The sequence below is a fragment of the Diabrotica virgifera genome, chromosome 6 (genome assembly GCF_917563875.1).
Source record: "Diabrotica virgifera virgifera chromosome 6, PGI_DIABVI_V3a".
NCBI lineage: Eukaryota > Metazoa > Arthropoda > Insecta > Coleoptera > Chrysomelidae > Diabrotica > Diabrotica virgifera.
In genome coordinates this window covers 214,643,876-214,656,090 of record NC_065448.1, presented here as the reverse complement: position 1 = coordinate 214,656,090, position 12,215 = coordinate 214,643,876, and the positions used below count along the sequence as shown (strand labels likewise).

Below are 12,215 nucleotides of genomic sequence, written 5' to 3'. Positions count from 1 at the left end.
CTCGAGTTATTTGGCAGTGAATATGTTCATTTTTTCAACAAAATAACCACGCTTTTAGACGGTTTTTCGCAAATAACTCAAATAGTAAGTATTTTGTCGAAAAAATATTTGTAGCAAAAATATAGCCTGTAAAAAATTAAAAAAAAATGTGTATATATCACGTCTCTATACCTAGTAGAAGCAGAGTTATAGCTAATGAAAAATAGGTTCATATTCGTCAAATTCCAAATGGAATACTTTAACGTGAAATAACCAAAAATTAAGCACATTTCGGGGAAAACTCATTACAACTTATTTAAAGTGTTTAAAAAAGCTTCATTTTTGTTTTAAAAAAAAATTTCTAGCATCAAAAGTAAACAAGTTACGCCCAAAATAAAGTTAGTCCCTTTTTGTTTTGGTAAAAAATCGAGAAAATCACCCCCTAATTAGTATCTTTAATGAACTTAATCGTTACGACTTCACAAGTTTCTTGACTCTGGTATATATTGTATATATGATCTGTAAGTTTCATCGGTTCAAAGTCCTTATTATTGAAAAGGCTGTAGTTAAAAGGGGTTGAACGAGTCACTGATCACGAATGTATGCAAATTTAGAAACACCAAATCTTAATCAATTTTTGTCTAACAGAAAAACAAAAAATACATGATATTCAGAAAAGCAATGCTGACTTTTTTTGTTTTTCGGAATTTTTGGTATCTCTAACATTTTTTAAGTTATTTTGAAAAAAAGCATATTTTTCAAAATTAAAATTTTTAAAAATTTTACTTTGAAACCAAATTTTTTCAAAAATAAGCACTTTGAATCAATGAAACTTACAGGTCATATAAACACAATATAAGTAAAATAATTTGTGGAGCGGTAACGATTAATTTCATTTAAGTTGCTAATTAGGGGGTGGTCTTTCCGATTTTTTTTTTGCCAAAACATAAGGGACCAACTTTATTTTGAGCGTAACTTGCTTAAATTTAATGCTAGAAACTTTTTGTAAAAACAGAAATAAAGCTTTTTTTAAACACGTTAAAAAAGTCATAAAGGGTTTTCCCCAAAAAGTGCTTAATTTTTTGGATATTTCACGTCGAAATATTCTATTTGAAATTTGGTGAATATGAATCTAGTTTTCATTGGCTATAACTCTGGTTCTACGAGATCCAGAGAGCTAACGCGTACACCATTTTTTTACTTTTTTATAGGCTATATTTTTGGTAAGAACGTTTTTTCGACAAAATACTTACTTTTTGAGTTATTTGCGAAAAACCGTCTAAAAATGTGGTTATTTTGTTGAAAAATGAACATATTCACTCGCAAATAACTCGAAAAGTGTTGACTTGGCGAAAAAGCTCTATAGAACAAAAGTTACTTAAAATTAGTCTGTTTACCCATTTCCGGACTTAATTTGGACATATATTTTTTCACCCCCAAGAGGGGGTGAAAGTCACCCCCAGGGCAAAAGCACACATCGGCACAATATCACTTTTTTTCTTTGACATGTAAGCTATACGTATGCCAAATTTCATGTCAATCCAAGCGGTTCTTTAAAATTTAGAGCAAAAACCGTGAAAGAATGTACTAAAAGTTCAATGCAAAGACAGGAGTCACGATAGCAGCAAAAACACACAAATTTGTGAAAATATTTCGAAGCTGAGAGAACGGGTTATGTTATAACATTTTCTTTCGATATAATAAAAAAAGGGCAGACACGAATTGAGGAACAAAATGAAATTTTAAGTAAGGGTTTACTTTTATACCTGAAAAAATCGCACGAATTGAGGACCAAGACTTCTGATAATGAAATCATTATATTCATATAAATATATATCATTATCAGGTATAAAATATTATTAAAAGTACGACTCCCAATAATCGTAGATATTTATTGCCTATTTAAGAAACAATATTTTAAACATCAAAGCGTTACACATATTTACATTTAATATTTATAAAAATAAAAGAGTTACACATATTTACATTTAATATTTATAGCCCAGTCGGGATAGCATTTGGAGCTGCCCCAAATTTTATTTTTCTAATCTTTAGGGAGGGTCAATATTAGTATAAATTTAAAATCTCGACTGAATTCCACCGTTGCGTTAGCCGCCATCTTGATTTTAAACGAGAACCGTTTTTGCTCAATATCTCTGCCATTTTCAATTTTTTGACAAAAAGTGTAGAAACTGAAATTGTTAAAAATGCGATTCTCTATAATTTAATTTATTATAATTTTTTTCCTGCAGTCGATATTTTCCGAGTTATGGAGGGGAAAATAGTGACAGTTGTAGCATAATTATTGAATTATTAAATTATCTCGTTTATTATTAGTTTTACAACAAATATATGCCTATACAAAAATGAAGAGAATTAAATTTTGTACAATTTTGATGCCGTTCATTTTTTTGATAAAATCAATATTTAAGGTAGTACGTATGTGGTAAATGTGCGAGCGTAAGACCTGATTGATTTTGTAGCATTTGTTTTTGTTCAATATCTCCGCCATTTTCAACTTTTCGACAAAAAGTGTAAGAACTGAAATTGTTGCAATTACAATTTACTACAATTTTTCGAGAGAACCAGTGGCGGGTCTACAAGGGGGGGAAATGGGAAAATCCCCCCCCCCAACAGGGTCTCACGATATTTTAGCTGACATAAAACTTACAATATCGACAGACAAATTCAACCAATAATAACCCGCTAGTTAATAAAATTAAGTGAACTTAATGCATATAATGTCTTTTTATGTCTTTTATATACTTAGTTTGGTTGATGTTTCATTGGAAGTTTCAAAAATTGTATAAAATTGTATACAATTGTATACAAAAAATGTACAAATTGTATACAATTATGTCGTAAAGTTAATAATAAATGAGACAATTCAATAATTATGCTTCCCCTCCGCTTCCATTATTGTCCCCCTTAACTCGGAGAATATTGATCGTATAAAAAAATTGTGCCAAAGAAATTGTAGGAAATTGCACTTCCAACAATTTTCTTTCCTACTATTTATGTCGAAAAGTTGAAAATGACGGAGATATTAAGCAACAACAGTTCTCATTTAAAATCAATATGGCGGCTAATGCAACCGCGGGATTCAGTCGAGATTTTAAATTTACACTACTATTGATCTCTCCCAAAGGATAGAATTATAAAATTTGGGGCAGCTCGCAAACAAAATTCAATTCAATAATTATGCTCCCCCCACCACTTTTTACTATTTTCCCATGTAACTCAGAAAATATCAACCGCATGAAAAAAATTGTAGGAAATTATATTTTGAACAATTTTAGTTGAAAATGGCGTAGATATTGAACAAAAACATTTGCTATAAAATCAATCCGGTCTTACTCTCGCGCCATTAACGCATACGTACTACCTTAAATATTAATTTTAGCAAAAAAATGAAAGAAATCAAAATTGTGTAGAATTTAATTCTCTTCATTTTTGTATAGGTACATATTTGTTGTAAAACTAACAATAAAGGAGATAATTCAATAATTATGCTCCAACTGTCACTATTTTCCCCTCATAACTCGGAAAATATCGACCACACGAAAAAAATTATAATAAATGAAATTATAGAAAATCGCATTTCCAACAATTTTAGTTTCTAAACTTTTTGTCAAAAAATTGAAAATGGCGGAGATATTTGAGGAAAAACGGTTCTCGTTTAAAATCAAGATGGCGGCTAACGCAACGGTGGAATTCAGTCGAGATTTTAAATTTGGACTAATATTGACCCTCCCTAAAGATTAGAAAAATAAAATTTGGGGCAGCTCCTAATGCAAGGTTAGGCCTGCTATTCGTCTAACCCGACTGGACTATTATACTTTTAGAAAACATGATGCAAATTTTACAAAATATATTCGTCTCAACAAACTGTTATTGTATTCCGACATTTTATAAGTCAAAGAATTCATAGCATCACTGTTTTCCCTTATTACAGAATGGATAATTTTTGATGGCCGCTCTGTGATATCTTCTATGGCTTTCCGTTTGCTTGCCGTACTCAAAATTTGTCTATTTAATTTATTTATATCATTTTTATGATTGTGCACTGTTTCTTTTCGGGAAATTGTATTATCTACACCTAGCGTAAACAATTTTGCGTTACATTTATTTACCGTACAGGTCCAAAACTTTTCACCCCTTTTTTACATGCTACTTATAATCATCCAACACAAGTAACGAGTTTCCCTTTTCACTTAAGATCATTTTAATTTCACTCATTTTGACTACCTTTCAAGACAGCTCAAAATAAACTAAATCTAAAATAATATTTTATTATTAAATATTTCCTTACTCATTAAAATCTCGTTAAAGAATCGGACCCTCATTAACCCTAATTACCTACCTTAACTCTCTAATCTCTCGTACGGTCCGTAATTCGGTGCACTTATGTTGGCTGTTCAGGTAGCGGTCCTCAATTCGAGAACACCGTAAAAAAATATATAAAATTTCCAAATTAATTAAACTATTAACGAATTGTTTTCCGTGTACCATTCTATACAATTTAATTAATTTGAATATAAGAATACATAGTTATGGACTAATCGGATACCTAGATTATTTTTTTTAGAATCCAGGAGATGTAGGTACCGTTGGTGCAGTAGCATTAGACTGTAAGGGCAATTTGGCGGCAGCCACTTCTACAGGAGGAATTAATGGCAAAATGGTTGGACGATGTAGTGATACTAGCCTAATAGGTAGTGGCACTTACGCTGATGATGATTTTGGAGCAGTTTCTACCACTGGTAAGTAAGCATAAAATAGATTGGAACATTCCTTTATTACTTTTCTTGTTCAGTTTACTATTTTGTTGGAAATAAGCCACAATTTTACTTTAAAATAAGTTTATTTGACGTTTCGATTTCCACTTCGGAAATCGTTCTCAGAAATACATTTTGAGAACGATTTCCGAATTGTAAATGGTATCATTTATTATAATTTTAAAAGCTTTTTAATAATTTCAGGTCATGGAGACACTATCATTAAATATTGTTTAGCTATTGCCATAATAAAGGATATAGAAAATGGAAAATCCGCTCAAGAAGCAACCGAACAAAATATGAAAAGAATGACTAAACGTTTGAATAATACTGCAGGTAAGTATTGAAAGATTATGATGTCACCCGTGCAGCGTATTCAGAATATGATAATTTCATCATATCTACGTTAAACCTGTCTTCCATATTTCTTAGTTGTGACTTTTGTTTCTTTCCGTTTTCTTTCTATTCACTCTCGATATATAAATTTCTGTTAGGTATATAGGACCTTATTATTGCTATTATACAGAGTGGCCCAAAAGTCTGGAAACGGCCAATTATCTCGTAAATTGCTAGTCATAATTGTACAAAATTTGAGGTACACCTATTTTGGGATACGGAGATTCCATATTTGATATTCGCAATGTTGCCAGATTTGCCGTTTCTCTTATATTATTAGTAACTTTGGTTTTTCAAATTCATCACCTTGTACATTTAGTCATTATTGGAATCTCATATTCAATACGAGTTCAACCATATGTAACACTTATGATTTTTTGTAGTCTGGAAGGTCTTAAATACATAAAACAGAAGTCTGGCAACGCCTAATTGTCTCAATAAATTTTTTAATACTAACTATTTTCAACTACCTACATTAAAACGTACAATTGATAGATTCTAACATTTTTTAACATAATGGTTACTTTATCAAGTGTTCAAAATGTGCTCCATTTGTGAGTTGACAGTACCCTAATCGATGGTAGAATGCGTGTATTGTACCCTCGGAGATCGCTGGGAAAATTTCCACTCAAAATAACAAAATTCAGTTTGCACTGCGTGAATGTTGATAGTAACATATCCTATTTAAGATAAACACAACTGTAATTTAGTCCAAACACATTAATATATTTTTTTGCCAACAAAAATGAGATTTTTCAACCAAATAATGTTTCAAATATGATGTGCAAAATAATTTTTAATTGGGTTCTGCTAATGGGCTTGCTTTTTTTGTCATTAAAGTAAAAAAAACTTTAAATTTCACTCATTAAATCATTATTGTCCGTTATCGTCTTAATTATTTTAACTGTACTAATATCCGTCGAGTAATTCTGAATGATTAATAGGTTGTTAAACATTTTATCTGTAGCGGCTTCTCGAATGTCTTACAAATATCGAATTTCATTGATAAACTGCGCATATCCCACCGATCTTTGCGTCGACCATACCACATTTCTCCATGATTGTCTAGAAATTATTAGAGATTCATCGATAATTCGTTGCCTTAGCTCTGCAAGACTTGCTGGTGTAGTTTTATGAACGGAATTTTTCAAGTATCCCCAATAAAAATAATCTTTAGGATTGCAATCAGGTAAACGTGGAGGCCATTCAATTCTACCTCGTCTACCAATTCATCGTCCGGGAAATATCTCATCTAAATAACGCCGAACATTTACCCCAAAATGAGCTGGAGCTCCACCTTGCTGAAATCATATCTTATTAAAATTGGCTCAACTTCAATTGGTGTAGGTACAACTTCATTTCTAAGTAATATTTCGTAACTATCTGTTAAATTTCCTTCGATAAAAAATGGCCCAATTAACTGAGTACCTACTATACCTGACCATACATTTACTTTTTGTGGTCTTGGAGTATGGTTTTCACGCATCCAGTTTGGATTTACGTCACTCCAGTACCTTAAATTGTGTTGATTTACACTTCCACACAGTGTAAAGGTTACTTCATCGGAAAAATATATTCTGTTGACGAAATTTTCACCATTTTCAATTTTATTCATCATTACCTCAGTAATCTGTAATCTAGGATCGAAGTCATCTTCACTTAATTCTTGCAATAAGTTCATTTTGAATGGTTTAAATTTATTCTTACGTAATATGTACACTGTACACGTAAAGGCGCATTTAAATCAAAGCGAACACGAACAAACGAACGAATTCGTTCGTTAACTTTATTGTATTTGTACAGCGAATCGAGCACGACCGAACGAATTCGTTCGCATTCGCACATGTTCCAACCGATGTCGGTAAGTTAGCGAATCATCAAAGGAAATCGTTGTTCAATGTGGACAGTGGATAGACGGTAGCGAACGAATTCGTTTAGAAGTACTGATTTAATTTATTTACAAACATTAGTTTGCGAGGGTTGTTTATTGTGTAGTCGTGAAAACATAATTTTGCAATATGGAATGGACCAATGAAAAGATACTTCAATTAATTGAGTTATATAGAATTGAAGAATGGCTATGAAACCCAAAATTGAAGCTATATAAAATAATAAACAGAAAAGCTGATGCTTGTTTTAACATTTCTATGGGAATGGGTTGTGATGTCTCTGAACTAAAAAAATGAATTAGCTTCTGGCATCATTTAGACGAAAATGACAAAAAGAGGGTTCGAAGTGGTTTACTTTTAGAAGCCTAATGTTTTTATTGAATAAATTTCAACCCAGAAACACTAATGAGGTAACCAAATCAAATTAATTGCTAAAATTAATTAAAAGCAAATTTATTTTGATACACCAATTTTACAATTTATTATTTGAACATAATATAGTCATAATATCAAGAGCAAGTAACTTTTTTGAGGAAGAATTTTAAGAAAGCTGGTTCTTTATTATGTTATTCTCTAAGCTCCCTCAAACGGCGTATAATACCTGCTACCTGGCTGCTGATACAGATTGCGTTCATTAGTTCGAAGCACATTACAGGTACCTACCTAAATATATTGAATTCAAAATTATCTTAAGAAGATAATTTTTTTTGTCATTACTTTTGTCATTATTAGAAATATAAATACAAATATTTTATCCGTAATTTATATGCTAAAAAGTGTTACGTTTGAACTGTACTTTTGTGCGGACTGGAAGCAACGACATTAAACGCCAGTTCCATTAACAAATTTGAAGTGTTTGAAATGTGGTGCCTACGTTGAATGCTTTGACTATCATGGACAGACAGAGTCAGAAATGATTAAGTACTAAGAAGAGCGGGTTTACAGGAAAGGGAATTTTTTAATTATGTTAAAAGTAAGAAGACTGCATACTTGGGGCACATATTACAAGGGGAACGATAAACTGTTCAGCAACATACTCGACAGAAAGATAGAGGGTAAGAGGGGTCTGAGAAAAAGATGTCATCGCTGCGTAATCGTCACCGTCAGTGGACAAGAATCCACGGCTATGAAATGCTTTGCAATGCTGCTAAAAACAGTAATATTTTATAAATCACGGCATCTTATGAAGAAGAAGAAATATGAATTTATAATTGCTAGACATTTTTAGACGTTTTATATGTCTCAAACCTTAGTTGATAATGCCAGATTTAAATAAAGTATTAATAAATAAAACTTATCATCAAAATTTTCAACAAAATAATAAAAAATACCTGGATAAATTATTTTTGAGTCTGGAAATAATTTCTATTTTATTTTATTTATTAAAATAAATTTTTTTTAAATGAAAAAATTATAGAAACAGGACAAAATGAAATTATTGAAGTCGTATCAAAATTTATACTTATATTTATGAATATGACATATTTTTTTTTCTTACAGAACACACATTGTATTTTTGTAAGCTATTATTGTATTAAAATTTACCCAGCAAGAAACACGACAATAAACTTAAACACAATGTGTGACTGGCACTGGCCCATCTTAAAAACATCTGCGCGAACGAATGACCAAGCGAACACCTACGAATTCGTTCCTTCGTTCGTTCGTTCGTGTTCGCTTTGATTTAAATGCGCCTTAATACTGAAGAACGACCTACAACATGCACTTGTGCAACCCTGCGTGAGGATGTATGTGTATCTTCAACAAATCTTTGCATTATATCTAAAGTTTTGTTGTCATTCATAACTCTTTTCGATCTACCTGATCGGTATCTATCTTTTACTTCTCCAGATTCCTCAAATCGTTTTACAGTTTTTTTGTACCGTCGCCTTATGAATAGGAGAACGGTTTGGGAAAGTATCATTGAACAAGTTGGCTACTTCACAAAAGATCTTTTTCTGTCACCGTACCCGTACCCTCTCATCATTAGAATAGTAATTCGATCTTTTTCGTTAAGAGCCATTTTAGAGAAACAATTTATCTTAAAGAACTTTTCAAAACACAAGTACTGTCAGTTTTAGTTGATAATGTAAATGGTGAAAAAATGTCAAAATCCTACATTTAAATATTTAAATTTATTAAAATCTACATATTTTGCACTGTTTTATGTATTAAGACCTTCCAGACTACATCAAAATCATGTGTTACATATGGTTAAACTCGTATTGAATAGGAGATTCCAATAATGATTGAATATACAGGGTGATGAATTTGAAAAACCAAAGTTACTAATAATATAAGAGAAACGGCAAATCTGGCAACATTGCAAATATCAAATATGGAATGTCCGTATCCCAAAATAGGTGTACCTCAAATTTTGTACAATTATGACTAGCAATTTACGAGATAATTGGCCGTTTCCAGACTTTTGGACCACGCTGTATATGGACTCAATTTGAACGTATAGAAGTCAAAGCGTATGATCATTAGCAAGAAAAAGATAACAGAAGGTCAACTCTAAGTCAACCAAATTCTTATAGAAAGAGTGACACGCTACAACTACCTCGGCATCATAATAAATGAAGAATGGATCAACAACCAAGAGATTAGAGTGGGCATCGCTAAAGCTAGATCCACCTTCAACTGGATGGGGACCTTCTTCAGGAGCCACAACCTCTCTCTTGGTATAAAAGTAAGAATACTGCGATGCTAAGACTTCTCTGTCCTTTTTTATAGTGTTGAATCGAAACTTTGAACGAAGATATTTGCAGAATACCGAGTGACCAATGAGGCGATTCTCTGAAGAATGAAAAAGAACCGTAAGGTACTGACGACAGTCAAAACTCGAAAGTTACAATACGTCGGAAGCATAAATCCAGATATGCTTTCCTACAAGTCGTCCTGCAAGTAAAAATATTTGGAAAGCGAGATCCAGGAAGAAGAAGAACATCCTGGTTAAAGAATCTCAGAATCTGATTCAACACATCTCTGCAGCTTTTCCGCGCTACTGCACATAAGTTAAAGATTGCCATGATAATCGACAACATTCGCCACGGATAGGCACATAAAGAAGAAGATGATTGCTATTATATAGGAAGTTTCTATTTCTAAGTAATATTGGCCATGGATTATTTGGTCCGACTGTCCTCCTCAGTCGCGCTAAGGGAACATCATTCTCTGGCGGAGACGAAGTGCTTCTACTTATATCCATGATATTGCTGGTGTATATTTGTAGTCTAGTCCTAGTCGCAACATAGGGGGTCCCGTGGGCACTTTTAGGTCGCCGCGATTTGATGGTGGTATTACAGGTTTTTTGGGTCGCTGAATCCAATGGAAGTGGTCTGGAAGCCCAAATGTGGTGTGTTTAATTGTTATTAACAAATTATGGTAAAATTAGGGGTTTTTCAGGAATTATTAGAAGCCCTGTAAATAAATTGATAGTGTTAAGGTCTTCTCTGGTGTATTTTTGGTCGCTGAATCGAATGCGACTAGTCGCGATTACTCAAAATGTGTTCTTATTTTGTTAATTGTTAATAACAAAATAATTGTTTATTCGCCGAAAAGCTCGAAATGCGTTATCTACAGCAAGTTTGTAGTATTTTTAATAGTATTTTTATGCGCTAAGTCGATTGTCACTAGTCGTGATAGCTTAAACCACTTTCCGACTTTGTTATTAATACATTATTGCAAAAATAATGGTTTATAGTACGTTTACTCACGGTTTTTGCTCTAAATTTTAAAAAACCACCTGGAATGACATGAAATTTGGCATGCACGTAGCTAACATGTCAAACAAAACAAGTGATATTGTGCCGATGTGTGCTTTTACCCTGGGGGTGACTTTCACCCCGTTCCGTGGGTGAAAAAAGAAACCTTCAAAATAAGTCCGGAATTGGATAAACTGATTAATTCTAAGCAACTTTTGTTCTATACAGTTTTTTCACCAAGTCAACACTTTTCGAGTTATTTGCGAGTGAATATGTTGATTTTTCAACAAAAAACAAAAATAACTCGAAAAGTATTGACTTAGTGAAAAAACTGTATCTATAACTGAAAAAACAAAATTTGTTTAGATTTAATCAGTTTATTCACTTCCGGACTTATTTTAAAAGTTCCTTTTTTCATCCCAGAAAAGGGGTGAAACTCACCCCCAGGGTAAAAGCAGACATCGGCACAATATCACTTGTTTTGTTTGACATGCTAGCTACGTGTACGCCAAATTTCATGTCAATCCAAGTGGTTTTTTAAAATATAGAGCAAAAATCGTGAGTGGACGTACAATAAATCGTTATTTTTGCAATAATTTATTAATAACAAAGTTGGAACGTGGTTTAAGCTATCACGACTAGTGGAAATCGATTTAGCGTATAAAAATACTATGAAAAAGACTACAAACTTGCTGTAGATAGCGCATGTCGAGCTTTTCGGCGAATAAACAAACATTTTGTTATTAACAAAATAAGAACATATTTTGAGTTATCGCGACTAGTCGCATTCGATTCAGCGACCAAAAATACACCAGAGAAGACCTTAACACTATCAATTTATTTACAGGGCTTCTAATAATTCCTGAAAAACACCTAATTTTACCATAATTTGTTAATAACAATTAAACGCACCACATTTGGTCTTCCAGACCACTTCCATTGGATTCAGTGACCCAAAAAATCTATAATACCACCATCATAAAATTACAGCGTACTTCATGATGACGTAGCGTATAGTACACCGAGTGTCGTCTAGCGTGTATTTGTGAGACACAAAATATTGCCTGCTCACGAGCAGAGCCGTGCGGTACATATTTTCAATATGATGCAAGTCTTCGAAATGCCGCCCTCTAAATATTATTGAAACTTAATACTAGTATTTATTTTTATTAAATGAAATTACACAAAATGAACGAAAACTGTTATTTTAAAAACAAAGCATACTTTAAATTAAATGAAATAATATGTATTCATTAAATAACATTTATTAAAATTACAATTTTATCCATTTGATTTTAATTTTGGCAAACTCGTCAATCAGATTGGTGTAGTCTAAAGTAGCAGCTAGTGAAGACTCTATTGAAATAAGTGCTAATTTTTTTAGTTTTGTTTGTCTTATGGAGTTTCGTAAATAGTTTTTAATCATTTTTAATTTTGAAAAACTTTTCCCCAAGCTACCGAGACAG

The 12,215-nt window shown here is 32.3% G+C and overlaps 1 protein-coding gene across 1 annotated transcript in view; it reads left to right on the top strand.

Moving 5' to 3' along the window:
- LOC126887203 (isoaspartyl peptidase/L-asparaginase) overlaps window positions 1-12,215 on the top strand; it is a 42,679-nt gene that overhangs the window by 28,010 nt on the left and 2,454 nt on the right. The window contains exons 5-6 of the mRNA XM_050654601.1: window positions 4,568-4,742; window positions 4,962-5,093. Coding sequence (XP_050510558.1) covers window positions 4,568-4,742; window positions 4,962-5,093 — 307 coding nt within the window. The remainder of the gene's footprint in view (window positions 1-4,567; window positions 4,743-4,961; window positions 5,094-12,215) is intronic.